The sequence below is a fragment of the Lathyrus oleraceus genome, chromosome 3 (assembly GCF_024323335.1).
Source record: "Lathyrus oleraceus cultivar Zhongwan6 chromosome 3, CAAS_Psat_ZW6_1.0, whole genome shotgun sequence".
Classification (NCBI taxonomy): domain Eukaryota; kingdom Viridiplantae; phylum Streptophyta; class Magnoliopsida; order Fabales; family Fabaceae; genus Lathyrus; species Lathyrus oleraceus.
Window position 1 is genome coordinate 374,397,846 of NC_066581.1, and position 19,253 is coordinate 374,417,098.

The 19,253-nt window shown below is 36.7% G+C and overlaps 1 protein-coding gene across 1 annotated transcript; it reads left to right on the forward strand.

Moving 5' to 3' along the window:
- The first annotated feature begins 1,196 nt into the window (after positions 1–1,196).
- On the forward strand, positions 1,197–1,724 carry LOC127131341 (uncharacterized). Its single transcript, XM_051060265.1, has one exon. It carries the CDS (start codon positions 1,197–1,199, stop codon positions 1,722–1,724), a length of 528 nt encoding a protein of 175 aa, XP_050916222.1.
- Positions 1,725–19,253: the final 17,529 nt, after the last annotated feature.

Consider the following 19,253-nt stretch of genomic DNA (forward strand, 5'->3'; position numbering starts at 1 on the left):
AAACACTCGCTCTTAGAGCAAAGAGATAGAGCAACCAACTGACGATATCGAGCGTTATATTAATTTAAGACGCCGAATCAACAGATTTCGTATTAAATACGATCTTCCAGATCCTATTATCCCGATTTCAGAACCATAACCAATTATGGCCGAAAGACCACAAAATCGTCCGTTGAAGTTTTATGTTGTTCCATTGCAAGCAGAACCATACAACAGCATTATTGCCCCTTCCATCAATCGAAACGATTTTGAGTTGAAACCTTCGCTATTATCAGTCGTTCAACAAAACCAATTTTCAGATAGTCCTACAGACGACCCTAACTTACATTTGTCAGTGTTTATGTAGTATGCAGACACAATGAAAGAAAATGGTGTCAGTAAAGAAGCGATTAGACTACATCTTTTCCCTTTTTCCTTAAGAGATAGAGCTAGAGCTTGACTCCAGTCTCTACCTTCAAACTCAGTAACCACATGGGACGAGTTGAAGAAATTCTTCTTAGCCCAATATTTTCCATCAAGCAAAACAGTTATGCTAAGAGCTCAAATCAACGAATTTAAGCAAAAAGATAATGAATCTCTTTTTGATGTCTGGGAAAGATACGAGGACATGATGCGACTTTGTCCATACCATGGACTTGAAGAATGGTTGATTATCCATACTTTCTATAATGGTATGCTATATAACACTAAGATGAATTTAAGCGCTGCCGCTGGAGGTGCTCTAATGGACAAAGCTTATGAACTCATAGAGAACATGGCTCAAAATCATTTCCAATGGGGAGGAGAACGTGCTGCTGCAGAAAAATCAACTCCGAAAAGAGGAATGTATGAAGTCAATGGCATAGACCGCGTCAATGCTAAAGTGGATGCGCTTACTCAAAAGATTGAAAGCTTGGCCATAACACCAGCAACTACCATAGCTACTATAACACAAACTATGAATTATGTTGAACCCCTGGGCACACGAATGCTGATTGTCAGTTATTGGCTGGTGTTCCCACCAACCAAGTAAACTATCCCCAAGGAAACCCATATTCAAACACTTACAATCCTGGTTAGAGGAACAGTCCAAATTTTTCCATAAAAGTAACAATGATTTGTTTCCACCAAACCCAACACCTGTTATTCCACCTGGCTATCATAAAGGAGCCCATGTTGCTCCACAAGCACCTAGAAAGTCAAATATAGAGATCAGGATGGAAAAGTTTATAAATACCCAAGCTCAACAAAATAAAGAATTTGCAAATCAAAACGCTCATACGAGTGAACTGATGAAACAATTATCAAATAAGTTTGATGTTATGGCTACCCATAACAAAATGTTAGAAACCCAGATCTCCCAAGTAGCCCAACAACAAGCCACAATAGCATCCCCAACTAGAGCATTTCCTGGTCAATCTCAACCAAACCCAAAAGGCCATGCTAACACTATCACACTTCGGAGTGGGACAGAACTAGATGAACCAGTTGATCCAAGAATTCAAAATTCGGCCATGTATCAAAATTCTGGTAAAGGATCCAAAAAAGTAAACGAACCAACCAATGATGGAAAGAAAGACGAAAACAAAGAGGCAAAAGATAAAGAACCACCTTATGTTCCTCCGCCACCATACAAACCACCTGTACCTTATTCCCAAAGGCTTGTTAATTCCAAAAATGAAAGACAGTTCAAGAAATTCGTGGAACTTCTGAAGCAACTAAACATAACCATACCATTCACATAAGTCATTACTCAAATGCCTTCATATGCTAAATTCCTTAAAGAGATTCTATCAAACAAGAAAAAGCTTGAGGATGATGAAACTGTTATGCTTACTGTAGAATGCAGCACTATCATTCAAAACAACATGCCTCTTAAACTGAAAGACCCTGGTAGTTTTTCCATACCATGTGTAATCAGAAAGTTTATCATAGATAAATATTTATGCAATTTTGGAGCCAATGTTAGTTTAATACCCTTATCCACATGCGAAAAACACAATTTGGGAGAATTAAGACCAACAAAGATGTCTCTACAACTAGTTGACTGTTCCTTTAAATTTCCCGTAGGTATGCTAGAGAGCGTTCTCGTTCGTATAGGACAATTCTACATTCCTACCGACTTTGTGATAATGGATATAAAGGAGGATTCCCACATCCCTATCATTTTAGGAAAACCCTTTTTAGCCACAGCCGGAGCCATCATAGATGTGAAGAAAGGAAGGCTGGCATTCGAAGTCGGAGAAGAAAAAGTTGAATTTCTCCTAGCTAAATTCCTAAAAGCACCAGCTATAGACGACTCATGTTGTCTCATAGATGTCATAGATGAATGTGTGAAAGAAATGGAGAAGGAACCATTTAAGTATACTGAAGTACTGAAGATTTCAACACCTCCTATATTCGAAGACGATGATTGGCGTGAAACGTGCGTAGATGACATTCTGAGAGAATGTCTAGCACTAACCCAAAATCCAATACCATTCCCCAATAAACCTTCATTAGAACTTAAAACACTACCCAAAGATCTAAGATATGAATTCCTAGATACCGAGCTTGAAAGACTAGTTATAGTCAACGCTGACTTAGGATAGATAGAACCCGAAAAATTACTCCATGTCTTAAGAAAATATCCAACAGCTCTAGGCTATAACATCTCTGACTTAAAAGGAATAAGCCCCTTTATATGTATGCATCGCATTATCGTAGAGGAGGACTGCAAAACCTCTAGAGAGAATCAGAGAAGAGTAAATCCCATCTTGAGTGATGTAGTAAAAAATGAGGTATAAAAGCTATTAGAAGCAGAAATCATATACCTGATATCCGACAGTAACTGGGTCATCCCGATACATGTCGTTCCAAAGAAGGGAGGTGTTACCGTGGTTAGTAATGAGAAGGGAGAATCTGTTTCAAAAAGAACTCAAACTGGATGGAGAATGTGCATAGACTATAGAAAACTAAATAAAGTCACTCGTAAAGATCACTTTCCATTACCTTTCATTGATCAAATGCTTGAACGAGTGGCTAAACATTCTCACTTCTGCTATTTAGACGAATACTCTGGATTTTTTCAAATTCCTATCCATTTTGATGACCAAGAAAATACTACTTTCACATGCCCTTATGGTACATTTTCCTATTGACGAATTCCATTTGGACTGTGTAATGCCCTTGCTTAATTTCAGAGATGCATGATGTCGATCTTTGCTGATTTTATAGACGACATGATGGAAGTGTTTATGGATGACTTCTCTATTTATGGGAAAAGCTTTGAAGGATGTATTTCGAACCTATAAATGGTACTTGAGAGATGCGTTAAGGTAAATCTCGTGTTAAATTGGGAAAAATGCCATTTCATGGTCCGACAAGGAATTGTACTTGGGCATGTCATATCCAATCGAGGATTGAGGTGGATAAAGCAAAAATAGAAATTATAGAACATCTTCAACCTTCGAAAAGCGTTAGAGAAATTCATAGTTTCTTAGGACACGCCGATTTCTACCGACGATTCATTAAGGATTTCTCTAAGATAACAAAACCACTAACATGTTTATTAATGAAAGACACTGAATTCATATTCGACGAAAAATGCTTAAAAGCGTTCGAACATCTAAAAATTCTCTTATTATTGCACCCATTATGAAACCACCTGACTGGAGTAAGCCATTCGAGATAATATGGGACGCTGGTGATTACGTTGTTGGCGCAGTCTTAGGACAAAGAGAAGATAAAAAGCTTCATGCTATTTATTACACAAGTAAAACCTTAGATGACGCACAGATGAACTTCGCCACCACGGAAAAAGAACTCTTAGCCGTTGTGTTCGCTTTAGATAATTTTTGTTCCTACTTAGTAGGAGTAAAAATAATTGTCTATATCGACCATGCCACAATTAGGTACCTGTTAAGTAAGAAGGATGTTAAACCGAGGCTTTTAAGATGGATCCTACTCTTACAAGAATTCGATATAGAGATAAAAGATAAGAAAGGCACTGAGAACATAGTAGCAGATCACCTATCTAGGACTTAGGATCTAAAACCCGAACAAGTGCCCATCAATGATGATTTCCCATACGATCGACTTGTAGCCCAATTAGAAGTCGAAAGAGAAACGATCGAGTTCTCTTTAATGTATAATGACACAGAAACCAATGAAGTTGTGGAATCTATTTGACAAAGACCACACTGCCATGGTATGCTGACTTTGTCAACTACCTAGTTTTTAAAGTGCTTCCATCAAACCTAACATACCAGTAAAAGAAGAATCTTTTCCACGATCTTAAACACTATTATTGGGACGAACCACTACTTTTCAAAAGGGTAGCCGATGGTATTTTTCGTTGATGTGTACCTGAATCGGAAGTAAATGACATCATATCCACTTCCACTTTGCACCCTATGGAGGGCACACAAGCACCTCGAAGACTTGTGCGAAAATCTTACAATCTGGCCTCTTTTGGCCTAATATATGGAAAGACGTCCACATCGCGATTAAAAATTGTGACCGATGCCAATGCACTGGCAACATCTCTAGACACGATGAGATGACACTAAAAGATATCTTAGAGTTAGAAGTCTTTGATGTCTAGGGTATAAATTTCATGGGTCATTTCCAATCTTATTTTGGTAGCAAATACATACTCGTTGTTGTTGATTACGTATCAAATTGGATCGAGGCAGTAGCCTCTCCCACTAATGATGCACAAGTAGTGATTAAGCTTTTCAAAAATCAAATTTTCCCTAGATTCGGTGTACCAAGACTCGTGATCAGCGACGGAGGTTCTCACTTCATTTCCAAAATCTTCAAAAGATTGTTGCTGAAATATGGAGTCTGACACCGTGTAGAAACGCCATATCACCCTCAAACAAGTGGGCAAGTTGAAGTTTCCGATAGAGAAATAAAACAAATTTTGGAGAAAACCGTTGCAACCTCTAGGAAAGATTGGTATGCAAAACTTCATGAAGCTCTGTGGGCTTATAGGACAACTTAAAAAACCATGATAGGAACAACACCATTCAAGTTGGTTTATGGTAAATCATATCACCTTCCTGTGGAACTCAAGCATAAAACTTATTGGTCCATTAAGACCTTTAACATGAATTACACAGTTGCAGGTGAGAAACGAATTTTGGATATCCATGAACTAGAAGAACTTAGACTAGATGCCTACGAGAATGTCTGCATTTATAAGGAGAGAACCAAACAGTGGCATGACAAACGAATTACAATGCGAGAATTCAAGGAGGGTGACGTAGTCCTTATCTTTAGTTATCGACTCAAACTATTTCCAGGCAAACCTCGTTCTAGATGGTTCAACCTTTTGAGGTAACGAGAGTTTTCCAAAGTGGAGCTGTAGAAATAAGAGGTAAAACCAATGAACCATTCATTGTAAATGGGCAGCGACTTAAGCACTACCACAATGTAGAAAATAAGGATTTTAGCATGAGCTATAAATTAAAAGAGCTACCCGCTCTTTCAAAAGGTTAGCACCGCTCCAATCGATGTCAAGCTCTCGACATTAAAAGAAACGCTAAGTGGAAGGTAATCCACGACCTTTAATCTTTTTCTTTTCTTTTTAGTTTATTTTCATTTTTATCATTTTTTATCTCATATTTGTTTTTATTTCTTTCTCTTTTCTATTATTATTACTATTACTGTTATTATTACTACATATTCTAATACTAACATGCGGTACCTTTTTACTAATAGTATAACCTTTGTTTACTTTCAGGCTAACATAGCTTAGGATAGCTTATCACTAACTTAGGAATATGAAGCATATTGACAATATGGAGGTTGTATTTAGGAGCGAAAATTAGAGACGCCATTTTGACATGTTAGCACAGACGGAGGTGGCACTTTCTATTTATCCAGATGGATTGACCCTGACCACCTTAGGACTGAGAGACAGTGTTATGTACCTTCTGAACCAAGTAGGTTGGGAAACTTTTGCTTTGAGGAAGAGGTATAACCAATATCATAGGATAACCCTTGAATTCTTGAGTTCCCTCTATTATGACCCTAACAGAGGAATAGGATTTGGTAGAGGCCTGCCTACATTTAGGCTTTTCGGATCCGAGTACCATTTCACCTACCATGAGATGGCTGAGTTATTAGGATTTCCTAGTGGCCCAGATACTTATACCATTACCCCTGATGATGCCTTTATAGACCTGGACCTTGACTATTTATGGGGAAACATAACCGAGAATTATCACCCTGAATCTCACGCCATGTTTTCCTAGAATATCCACAACCCTGCTATCCAGTACTTTCATAAGATCCTAGCTCATACCTTGTTCGGTAAGGAAGAGAACATCACCGTTGTTTCTAGGGACGAACTTTTTATCCTGTATTGTGCCTCCCAAGGGAGACCAGTGGATGCAGCTACCTTTATGTTAGCAAACCTAGCCAAGATCGCCCGATAAACACACGGTCCTATTATCATTGGTGGTTTAATAACCATGATTGCTGACGTTATATGCTTGAGATACCCGCTTAATAGTTTACTTGCTTTTGGTGGTATCTGCCCTATACACTTGAATTTCTGTTTCAATTGTGGCATCATTGCCAATTTAGGACCGGCGGAGTTTGAGCTGCTAATTGATAACGAGGTAGTCAAATATTTTACCTTGTCGAATCATAAGAAAACCAATGTCCACAACCGAGCTAACTAGTTCTAACACTTAGAGGACCAAAGTGAGTCTCCTACACCACCTACAATCCTCAACATTATGAGAACCCATAAGCCATCTTTCTTGATGCTGATTCACACGCTTCTGGTGCTCATCATGTCGTTCCTCCCATTGATTTCGACACTGCTGTACATGCTCTACAATCTGAAGTCGATTTCATCAGAGGAGAAGTGACTTCTCTCCGAGTGGATCTCCTAGGATTTATGGATATCGTTAATGAATAGTTTGATCATGTTTTCCAGCAAATTCATTCTTTGGAGCATTCTCATGGACCGAAGTGATAGCTAGTTTTAACTGATTGTACTAGAGTTTTAGTATTTTCTATGTTTAGTATTTTAATTATCATCAATATTTATTTCCCTTTTGTTATTTTTCAGTATTTGCCTACTTTACAGTCGATATATCGACATGAACTTGTGTTACACCTACGTTTAATTAATGTACTTCGTATTTCAGTCAATTGTTTTATTTAATCGCTTATTATGTTCATTCTTACATATTTCATTGCTTCTTAACTATAGCCAATAATTTTAATTAACAGTTTTGTAGCCTTAATATGATTTCCCTAGTTTGATATTTAAAATTGCCAAAATTGCGAATTTTAGATTAATGGCGTTCGCCATTAAGCTAATGGGGTTCGCCATTCACTTAGAATTTAAAAGTCCCAGCATTTTAGGAAGATGGGGTTCGCCATAAGCCTAACGGTGATTGCCATATCAGAAAAACAGAGCGTTTTTCTCCCTTTTCTTCTCCCTCCTATGCATTTTTCAAACCCCTTTTATTTTTAAACCCTTGAACTTCCTACTATACACACTATTAACTCAAAATTTTCATCTCCCAACCATTCCACTTCTTCCCAATCACTATAAATTCATAACCACCTCACAATCCTTTCCATTCGCTCTTCTCTTCTCCAAATACCATAACATTCTCTTCCTATTTATTTTTCCATCATTCAAAATAAAAATGCCTCCTAGAATTGTTCGACCAAGGGGAGATATGGACTACATGGGGATTGTTTTTGCCGAGGGAATTGTTGGCGAGAATCAGAGAAGCAAATACCACAAGCTCTTTAAGAAGGGTGTCTTAGCAACACGGTACCCTGACAATGCTGCTCTTTGCGATTTGGGTTTATCTGACAGTGTTCATTGGATGCTTAACAACTTAGGTATGTCTCATTTTCTTACATTAACTAGTCCTACATTTACCCGACCTACCTACGAGTTCCTTAGCTCTTTTCGGTACACCACTCCTATAGGAGGATCCCGACCCACCGGCACTGCATATTTTAGAATGTTCAACAAAACTTACACTATTAACCAAGACCAACTAGCCGATTTATTTTCGTTCCCTCATGGGGACGATTTTGCATGCCTACACCCTTTTGAGAGCGATTGGGAATCCAACGCTCTTGACTTTTGGCAGCAACTAACTGGAAAAACTACCACAGGCTGGGAAGGCCTAAAAGCTATAGATATCCAAAACCCGGCCATTCGGTATTTGCACCGTATTTTATCCAGTACTATTTTTGGTCGAGAGAATACTAGCAACGTGAATTCTAGAGACCTTTTTCTTATTTATTATGCATTGTCGGGAACAAAAGTGAATTTGACATCAGTCTTACTCTGACACTTCCAGTCCACCTGTGTTCGGACTGGAGGTCCTATTTATGTCGGAGAGCTAATTACATCCATAGCCCTTGCTTTAAACCTAGGCACAGAGTTGGCTACCCTTGAGCCGTTAGAGACTCCGTTTGCCAACCTTGATTATTGTCGTAGCATGCGCCTCATTAAAAATAAACCTGGTGGCAAGTATTCCTTAATGATTAGTAACCAAGAGGTTAGGGGATTTACTTTACCTTGCGCCGCATGTATCAACGTGCGAATGAGCGCTAATTGGACATTTGATCTTAATGCCCTCGAGCCCGACCACATGGAGCAAGATGCTCCCCACACTGGCACCCAAGCACATACCACACCTGCTTTTCCTTACTCTTTTGCAGGTACCTTGTCCGGATACCAGCCCCGTGAAGAGTATGACTACACCGCCATAAGGATAGCTCTTGATGACCTCCTAAGTGAGATTAGACATCAGAATGATGCTGAGGCGGACCGTGATGTCCTACTTAGGAACATCCAGATGTAACAGGCATAGATGAGGGCCTCCATTGATCAGATCAGACAAACTCAGCTTGACTTTTTTGAGCGGACGAAGCTCAACATAACTGACCTCATCGAGAATATGAATGGAGTGCATATCAAGGTGGCAGTATGAGGGAGTACATGCAGCATGTGCCCAACCCTGCTTTCGATAGAGGATATTTTGCGAGACATCGAGGCTGCGGTAGACATCATTGAGCGACCCTACCAGATTTCACTACTCTTTTCTTTGTCTTGCACTGAAACATTGAGGACAATGTTTAGTTCAAGTGTGGGGGGAGGAGCTTTACCGCTTTTCTATTATTTACTATTTTATTTTGATTAGTTTCCTACTTAGTTATTTTTAGCTTTTGGTTGAGTCATACATGTGTCGTCGAGTCCTATTGTGTAATATTTTTTCTTTTGTTTGAAAATTCCCTTAGATTTGACCCCCAATGATAAAAAAAATTATTTTTATTCAATGGCATGACACACCTTTAATATAGTTTGTTTCTACTTTTTAGGCTTTGTTAGATAGACTTGGGAAAGTGTCGATAATATCAGTATCATCCTAACACCTTAAATTCCCTAAGTATGCGACATTAATTTGAATAACCATTATGCCAAGACCTTAATTCTAAGTTTCTTTAAGTAACCCCTTGAGTAGTTTATACTAGCAGCCAGCACCATCCTAAAACACACATGAGTAAGGAAGCCGATGCAAATAAGTGTATGATCTCAAGCAAAAAAAACACATAAAAATGAAAAATATAATGAATAAAATATGTGATAAGATTTGGCCCTTCTAGGTTAGGTGATCCTCACCCGATCATTTAGCCCAATGGTACGAACTCTTAAAAATTCAGTTGATACTTAAGCAAAATTTTACCAAGTAAGTGCGATAAAATTGAAATTGAGATCATAGTCACTAACAGGTTCACCTACCTTGAATGTGTATGGATAACGAGCTTAATGTGATTGCGCTAGAATGAAAGAAAGGTTGAAAAAGAACAAAGAATGTCGGTCGAGTTTTAATGGCATGATTCGAATTAGTTTCGCATAGGGGGGAGCTTTTGTCCATGAAATACGGATGTGTGTCACTACGATATCCTTATTTTTGGTATCTAGTACCTATTTATCTAACATTAGCCTAGCAGTCTCGTACTACTTAGAGTGTCATTGTGCCTATGTTTCAGACATTGTGTTTAATTCTTTATCATGTACATTGGGTGAATACTTGAGGACAAGCAACGGTCTAAGTGTGGGGGAATTTGATAACGAGAAATATTATCGTGTTTTTAGGCTCATTTCAAATGATATCCGTTTAAGTTTTTATGCATTTTATCGTCTTTTACTTCCATTTTATTTGTTTTACAGTTGTTATCTGATTTCATTGAAGTTTTGGAAGCTTCGCGAAAAAGGAACGAAATAGGAGCTAAAAAGGAGAGAAAGAGCCAATTTTATGCATTATGTCCAGATGGCGTTCGCCATTCACTTTGCTGCCACGTCATTTAAAACGTGGAAGGAATGGCGTTCGTCATTACCCTAGTGGTGTTCTCCATTATCACACAGTAACAGAATTGCGCTAGTGGGCAATTCTTGACCATTTTTTATCCTCTATTCTCCCTCCACTCTTTATGCACAATCCAAGGGAGTTATCAGGTCTCAAAACCTTTATAAATAGAATTGTGGGAGACTTTCGAAGGTATCCAAGTTGTGCGGAAGCACTGCTGAAATCACGTTTTAGAATTAAGCATAAATCACCTGTAAAAGTGACAATAACTCACATCGAGGGATTGTCACACCTGTTCTATTTTTACTTTTTTTTCATCTTCATTATACTCTTGGATCAAAGAACAAGTCTTCCATTATTTTATTTTCAAGTTAATTCAAGTTCAAGTTCAAGTTAATTCCAATTTTATTTTATGCAATTTCAGATTCTTTTTATTGCATTTGATATTTGTATGTTTTACTGTATTGATTACTTGTATGCCATGTTGCTCTTAATTTTGAATGTTTTAACTATGCTATTTCCAAATAATATCATGTCTTGCTAAATTATTTTGAGTTTGGCGTATGAGGACCGTCATTACCGATGGGACTCGGTAGAAATAATAGGTGCGAATTTATGAGTTAACTTTGTTATGGCTTTAGTTTCCAATTGTATGTTTACTGTTTTGGCACGAGAGTGTGTGACAAGTTAAGGTTCAATGTGATAGCACGAGAGTGTAAGGAAGGAACCAGATAGTGTAAACTAGGCATCGATCCTAAAAACAGCAAGAGTGCTTTAGGCATCGTTTAGGATCCCATTTACTTTTGAAATACGCCTTCTAATTAGAACAGCGAGCGAGAGCAAAATTTTGTGGTTAAGAGGTGTGCTTTTTGTCAATAGCGCGAGAGTGTGAGACGAGACCTTTAAGTCGATATTTTCTACATAACACAATAGAATCATATTTAGTGTCAAATTCTACCTAATCCCTTAGGTACATGGAATCCATATTCCAGAATCATTTGCTATCATAACTTTTAAACCGTTAGAATTTAGTATTCTCATTTCCATTCCTACCCGTATAATCTTTAGCCTTAGCTTTGCACTGCAACAATAGATAACATTAGCTTGACCATTAGTCTCTGTGGGTTCGATAATCTTTTAAAACTACACGATAGGTTATGCGCTTGCAGTTATAATCCGACAGACACACCCTTCGCGATCACCGTCAAATGGAAGATGAACCTTGAGATGTAGTTGAGTCGACCTAGAAAGCCTCAGACTTCCTTTTCCGTTTTGGGAGGTGGCATGTCTTGAATTGCTCGAACTTTGTCGGGATTAACTTTAATGCATTTCTGACTAACAATGAAACCCAAGAGTTTACCAGATCTGATCCCAAAGGTGCATTTTGTAGGATTCAACCGCAGCTTGAACTTTTGAAGTTTGGCATATGATCTAAGTGCTCATCTTCAGTCATGAACTTAACAATCATACCGTCCACATAAACCTCAATCTCTTTATGGATCATATCGTGAAAGAGAGTTACCATGGCTCGCTGATATGTTTCCCCCGCATTCTTCAAACCAAACGACACGACTTTGTAGCAGCTAGTTCCCTAAGGTGTGATAAAAGTTATCTTTTACATATCATCTAGAGACATCTTTATCTAATTATACCCGGAAAACCCATCCATGAACGAGAAAATGGAGTATTGAGCAGTGTTGTCGACTAAGACGTCAATATGAGGCAAAGGAAAGTCATCCTTTAGACTCACTTTATTTAAGTCTATATAGTCTACGCACATCCTGATCTTTCCATCTTTCTTTGGAACTAGGACGATGTTGGCAACCCACTGAGGATATTCAGAAATGTTTAAGAAGCCAGCATCAAAATGCCTCTTCACTTATTCCCTGATTTTTAATGCCATGTCAGGTCTAGTTCTTCTGAGCATTTGCTTGACAGAAGGACATTCAGGCTTGAGTGGAAAATGATGTTTGACGACGTTGGTGTCTAAACTGGGCATATCTTAATATGACCAAGCGAAGACGTCCACATATTCTTGAAGCAACTTAACCAACTCAGTATGTACATGCTCTTCAAGGGATTCCTCTATTTCACTTTTTTTTTACTTCCTCAGAACCCAGATTGATAACTTCAATTGGCTCTTGATGTGGCTGAATCTCTTTTTGTTCGTGATCGAGGAGCCTTGTTAGTTCAGCCAATAATTCACAATCTTCCCCACCGTCATCTTCAGCTTGGTTGATTGGAAACCCAGAGTTACAAGGGATATTTGCCATATTGTTACAAATGGATTTGTTTTCTCTACATGTTTATGAACTTTATTTTAGATTGGGATTTATGAAAAGTTTAAAAGAAAAAATAAACTTTTTCCATTTATTTTTTGTGAAGAAAAAAAATAGAAGAAAGGAAAGGAACGTGATTTTGAATGCAAAAATGTTTTTATTTATTGATCACATAATACTTTGAAAACAAGGAGGCCCTTACAAGTTATCCTCTTGTCTTGGGAGAGGACAAGGGATTTAAAAAAACAAAATGCATTACGTTGTAACAAGAAAGATCGTGGGGACCGAAGGCTGTCCAGTTGTTTAACGTGAAGTCAAGTGGGAATTTACGCACAAAGCTGGAGACTTCTCTTCTTCTTGAACCTTCAATAACTGCCACGATGTCGTCATGTAGATACCTAGCACTGTTGAACTTGATAGGGAAGAACCTCTTCTTATTTCCTTGATTTGACAGGCATGACGATGGATGGTAACCGATATCTAAGTAATTATGCTTCTCAGCAACATCTACTATCTGACCCCAACACAGAGGAATATCCTTCTCAAGAGTTTCCCTGATGCTCTTTAAATATGATAGAACCACTTCTGCTACCTTGTCTTGCACGGATGTAGCAGAACTAACGTCTTCGAATTCCAAGCAATGGAAAGTGTCGTACCTGAAAAAATATGATCCTTCGTGAAGCGCATCGCATGCTCGTGAAAAAATGTTTGAACAGATTCATCATCGAACTTTATTTATCCCAATGAAGGAATAGGAAAATATCTATAAAACCTTTGGAAAAGAACATGGTCGTCACAACTATATTTAGGTTTGGGAGTCGATTACGTATGGTTAAGGTATTAGCACCCCTCACGCTCGTTGTACTCAATGGAAACCTTTTAGTTGAACTTACGATTAAATATTGGCTTATGTTAATTGCTTTCTTCTAGTGATAAAAATATTAAAAAGAAAAGGAAAGCAAACCGCAAAAGGTTTTTTAATAATGTGTTTGACAAGATTGCAGGTCTTACTCCTACGTATCTTCAAGTGCAATTGAGAATTCAAGGCTACGTAGTTCTGGGTAGAAAATGTTTGTTTGTTGGTCGGTTTTAGCAAAAGGTACTTAGTCACAATCGAGCAGAAAACATTTCTTACTACCCAAAACATGGAGAAGTGAACATTGACATCGCATCAGAATAGATAACATAATCCGGATTCTCGCAGATTTGTTCTCGTCACAGCGAGCGGAAAGCTTTCTAACTTTTCTTGCACATGTAGAAACAAAGCTTGTTTGCATCGTCTCAGAATGGATGAAGCATATTTCGTTTATGAAAAGGTTTTAAGGTCATCGTACAGCAGCAAGAAAAGATAGGTTTGATTGGTTGAATTTTGTTAGGCGAATGATGAATGCTCGGTAAGAACGAGACGCGTGCCTCGGGACCAATCGTTCGAGGGTTTCATCGGAATGCTAGACTCCAACAGTCCTTTTTTACTCAAAGTATTTAAGAAATTATTCTATGGACAACGAACGCTCAATAAAAACAAGACAAAATTCTTGGAATCCATTATTTAAGGGTTCCATCGGAATGCTAGACTCCAACGGTCCTTTTTAGTCCAAGTTTATAAAGTGATTTAGGGGCAAAACATAAAATGAACGGCTAACCCAAAATGTGTGCCTTGGGACCAATCATTTGAGCGTTTCATCGGAATGCTAGACTCCAACAGTCCTCCTCTTTCACATTTGTTAAGAAAAATATTTTAATATTATGTTGATTTAAGAAAAATCACTAGATGTTGATTGAGGTTTTGATTTGCATAGAATGAGAAAATGATTTGAAAATAGTTTGACATTATTTTGAAATGATGATGAATGGTCAATGGTTTGATTTAGAAAATGGCTCGACATTAAATCAAACTTTTTTTTTAAATAATGGTTGACTTTAGTCTTGAATTAGAAATTAAATAAGATAACCAAACAATAAAAAGGAAAGCGATAAAGTTAAGCAATCAATACAGCCAGGGGTGAGGGATACATTTTTTCGAATGGGGATTGTAATGAGATAATCAATTGAAACAAGGTCAATACAAAGCAATGCAAAAATGAACGGACATGTGATATCTATATCACACGTTCAATATAATCAAATTGAAAGAAGTCAAGCACAAAATGAAATGGGCACGGATTAATATCCTGATGCGAGGATGTGAATTAATGTCACGTAATGCAAAAATGTGCAAAGTCTACCACAAGATATCAACATCAATCTAAACATAATAACGTTGGATCATTGAATTTTAGCACAAGTAGAATGGTAAAATGCTAAGACATGAGCGGTCATCGCAAGTCGAATTGAGAAACAACAAGATAATAAAAAAAATCAAATGAAAGCACGTGTTGCAAAATAAAACTCGAAGTGATATGAGCACAAAAATGGATTGTCACGAGGCTAAACCACCAATCACGTATACAAAACTGATTTTGGCGATGACAACAAAGTTGATATGTTGCACATAGAGTAAATAATCATAAAACAAATTGCTAGCGCACGGATGCAGTCATTGCAACTATGATCAAATCAAAAACTAGAATGATTGTATATCATGTCGAATCAAACGCAAACTAAAGTTTATATTGTAAAGCTCATGACGTCTTCGAATTGATCAATAACAAAAACAGCGAGCATTTACACTAACAAATTAACTTTGCAAACATAAACTGACATTACCACCTTATTTTCAATTACAAATCTGATTTCGTCATTACAAGAGAAAAACGACGACACAACAATATTACCATATTGATACATAGTCAAAGCAGACTGCAACTGACATGATGTATGTGTTTGAAACTTATTCAAGAGCGAAACAAAATTCAACTCCCGATATTATAACACAATGAAAAAATAATACCGTACCACAAGCATATTACAAATTTTCAGCCAAATGAAATGAAAAAACAACATAAATTAACGACAAAACTCATCAAAATCAAACTGGACAATATATGCGCTCACATATTCAAAATCGAAACTGAGTTCGGCCTTCCAATATCGTAACGTAAAAAAAGTTCCAGTTCCTCTTTCAAGGCTTCTTGACCTTTCTTTAGCTTGCTCATCATCTCTTTAGACATGGTTCCTTGTTCTAAACGCGGGTCAAGAATCAACTTCCTAGTCATTGACAAAGGATGGAGTGAGATTTTTATTTGGAAAATGCATGAATGCATGTATGGATGCATTTTTTTTGTTTGCAAAACTCTTGGTTAATTTCAATAATTAATTTCAGCAATGATACAACATTTGTTCGCAAGTATTCAAACAAATAAAGAAATAAAACACAATAAATGAATCCAAAAGCAACTTTTCATTATTTCAAATCAAAGTTCAAATACAAGCAAAAGCCTAAGGCATTTGGGCCCTCCAAATCGTAGCAAGCTCAGTGGTTAACCCTTCCAACATCATCTTATAAAACTTAATGAAATTAAAAACTTGATGCGGAGTGTTCTCGGGACACATGTGTGGCGGTAAATTCATGATCATTAAGATATGGATAAACTTAACGTCAATAAAACCAAAGTCGTCACCGCGCTTTTATTGTTTCCAAGGGAAAAGGGAAAAGTACGAACAAAGCCCAAAGATAAGAAGTTTTCAAATCAAAACTAATAAAATGCCAGAGATTACAGGTAAGGGGGTTGGTTACTAAGAGGGAAGGTGTTAGCACCCAAAGTGTCCTAGGTACTCCTAGGGAGCCCTTTTTTGTGTGTACATGTCGTTTGGTATAAAAAGATGTTTGCAATAGATAGAGTGTGGGGATGAGAAAATAATTCATTAATTATATTTTTGTGTTTGACAAGACCTTCAGACTTGTGCCTACGTACCAACATAAAATGAGGGATCAAAACCTCGTATTTCGTGGTATCAATTTCAAAGTGAGGGAATTGCTTTTAATAAAAAAATTAAGTTTGAAAGAGGCACAAAAGGCCTAAAAGAGTTTGAATGGGTGTTAGTTTTTTTTGCCTTTTGAAATTTTAAGTCAACTGTAGTTAAGTAGATTTACAAGTTTGATTAAGGAAAGGAAGTTTTAAAAATGTAATGGCATAAGGCCAAAGTTTCTAATTTGCAATAAAGTCTAAATTTAAAAAATCACAAGCAAAGAAGATTTTTAAAGAGGGGAGAGGTTTGAAATTAAAGAAGTGGGAGGAGATTAAGAGACTAATCCTAAGAAAAAATTTAAAAGTTAAGAGTTGAAAAGATCTGACCAATGGGATGCAATCCAATAGACAAGAATGTCATATAGAAACCCAATTTTCCCTTGGACTTTAGAATCAAGCAATATCAATACACACATAGCAAGATGAAGAGCAAGGAATCAAATAAAGATAGCCACATCCAGGCTAGCAACTCCATAGTCTTCTTCATGATCTTCCCCATGTATCAGATAACATACTCCTTGAATGGCTCAGAATAAGGCATTAGACACAAGTTCAAGGTAACATCTTCATCAAGACCATGTAGCAGATGAACTCAAATGGATCTCAACACTTGCATCAGATGGAAGTTCAATTCACAAGCACTTGGTTTCAGAAAAGTTAGCATTGGCCAAGTCCTTTTGCATATGGAATGTTGCCTAGTTCTAAGTCCAAGTCTCAGATCAAATCCAACAGTCCACACAAACATTTTTTAAGAGTTTTTGTTGTTATTATGTACATTAAGGTCAAAAGACCACAAACACAAACAAAATACACCAACAAGTATATACAATCACAATAGATTAACAACATATGGCTCAAGTGAGCAAAGTAAAAATGGAATTAAAGTAAACAAGTTAAATGATATGTATAATGACAAATGATAAATGGCTTGAATTTAAAGTGCATAAGGTAAATGACTTGAAATTAAAAGTTAGTCAAATGTTAGTTGACTAGAAGTTAGTATTATTTTTTGCTTTTTGTTGTTTAAGTCATTCTTTGGAGAACATTCAACCCTCTATTCACAAGCATGGATCCTTGAACCAAGACATCTTCCAAAGGAAGGAAAAAAGGCCAAGTTTCCACACAATACCATGAAAGGGGGGAGACTTACAATCTCACTTACTAGAATGATATACCTTTTGTGTCAAATTTAGCGCTATGTTAAGCGATCGTAATTGGACTTATATAGAAGTCACAATTATCTGAGGTCGGGCAATGGAAATTTTAGTGTTAATGCATGTTAGAGATATGGTATTATGAACCATACTCCTAAAATATACCACCCTTAAAAGAAAATGGAAAAGAGGGTGGACCTAATCTCATCCATACTTATATTGATTTATGAATCAATTAGCCTTAGGATATAGAGATATCATGGTCAATGAAATGGATGGGATAGAAAGGGATTGAAGATGATGAGGGAGGGGAAATGAGACAAACACAAATTGGTCATGGGAGGACTTTTATCAAATTAAAATTATTCATTCATTTTTGGGAGATGAAATGTACATTTCATCAATCCCCCAAATCCAATGATTTTAATCCAACAAAGTCAAATCAACCTTGACCAAGGCCCAACAACAATAGTCAAACTCAACAAGTCAATGGAAATAGCTCAACACAATTTATTCACAATTAAACAAATTAAAAACAATTTAAAATGCATTAAATTGAATTATGTTTGATCAAAAACCTAAAACCTGTTCAAAACACCAAATAAATGACCAAGAGATTTATCATAGGTCAAACAAGGTCAAAGGACCTTGGAGAAAAATATTCACAATTTTTGGAAACTTAAAAGTATTTTTAAACAATTAAAAATATGCACAAAAACAATTAAATCATAAAAAATATTAATATTGATCCAAAAAATAATTTTAATTCAGAAAATGAAAGAGATCAAGCCATATGTTCACTTCTTCCACCTTGAGTAACTTTTTCTATGGACTTCAAATTAAAATAGTTCCTTCATCAAAGTTGTAGCTCTCTAAAATTATTTCAAATTAGTCACAAATTTTACCTCCTTTGGATTTAACATGAAGGAGTTATACATTTTAGAAGTTGAGGAAAATCACTTGTTCAATGGTATTGGCCCAAAATGACCTATAATGTTTCCCTTTATCACATGCATTTTCAAGTTTTATTTGAACTTCCTACAAAAGTAAAAGTTGAATTATACATCTTGAATTTGATCATGCAATTTTAATGGCTTTCATCTCATAAAAAATGAGAAAGTTATGGTCTTGGGAAGTTGACCTCCAAATTAGGGTTTATACAAAATGACCTATAATCTTTCACCATAAAAAATGACTTTCCAAGAAAAAATAGATCTTGACTTCAACATGAAAGTTGTTTGGAATGTCATTTAGAGTAACGTTTCTCTTGGAATCATTTTCATATGACAAAAATTGTAGGAGATAGGGTCTAGGGGACCCCAGTTTTGACCAGTTGAATTCCTCTGGTCAACCACCATGAACCAACTTGCTAGCTTGATATTATCTTGACTTTTGGGACTCATGGAGGATCATATATTCATAAGATGATCAAATATGAAGTATATATTAGAATATTTGACTAATTGGTGAAGAAACTTGTTGAAGAAGTCACATAAGATACCCAGATGAATTAGGGCTTCCAAGGAAAATAAGCTTCAAACTATTGATGATTTCTTGATCAAAATAACATGTGAAGATCGTGGGGATCCA

Excerpts from the sequence above, each read along its gene's own strand:
- LOC127131341 (XM_051060265.1), top strand. The coding sequence starts at position 1,197 with ATGGAAAAGTTTATAAATACCCAAGCTCAACAAAATAAAGAATTTGCA.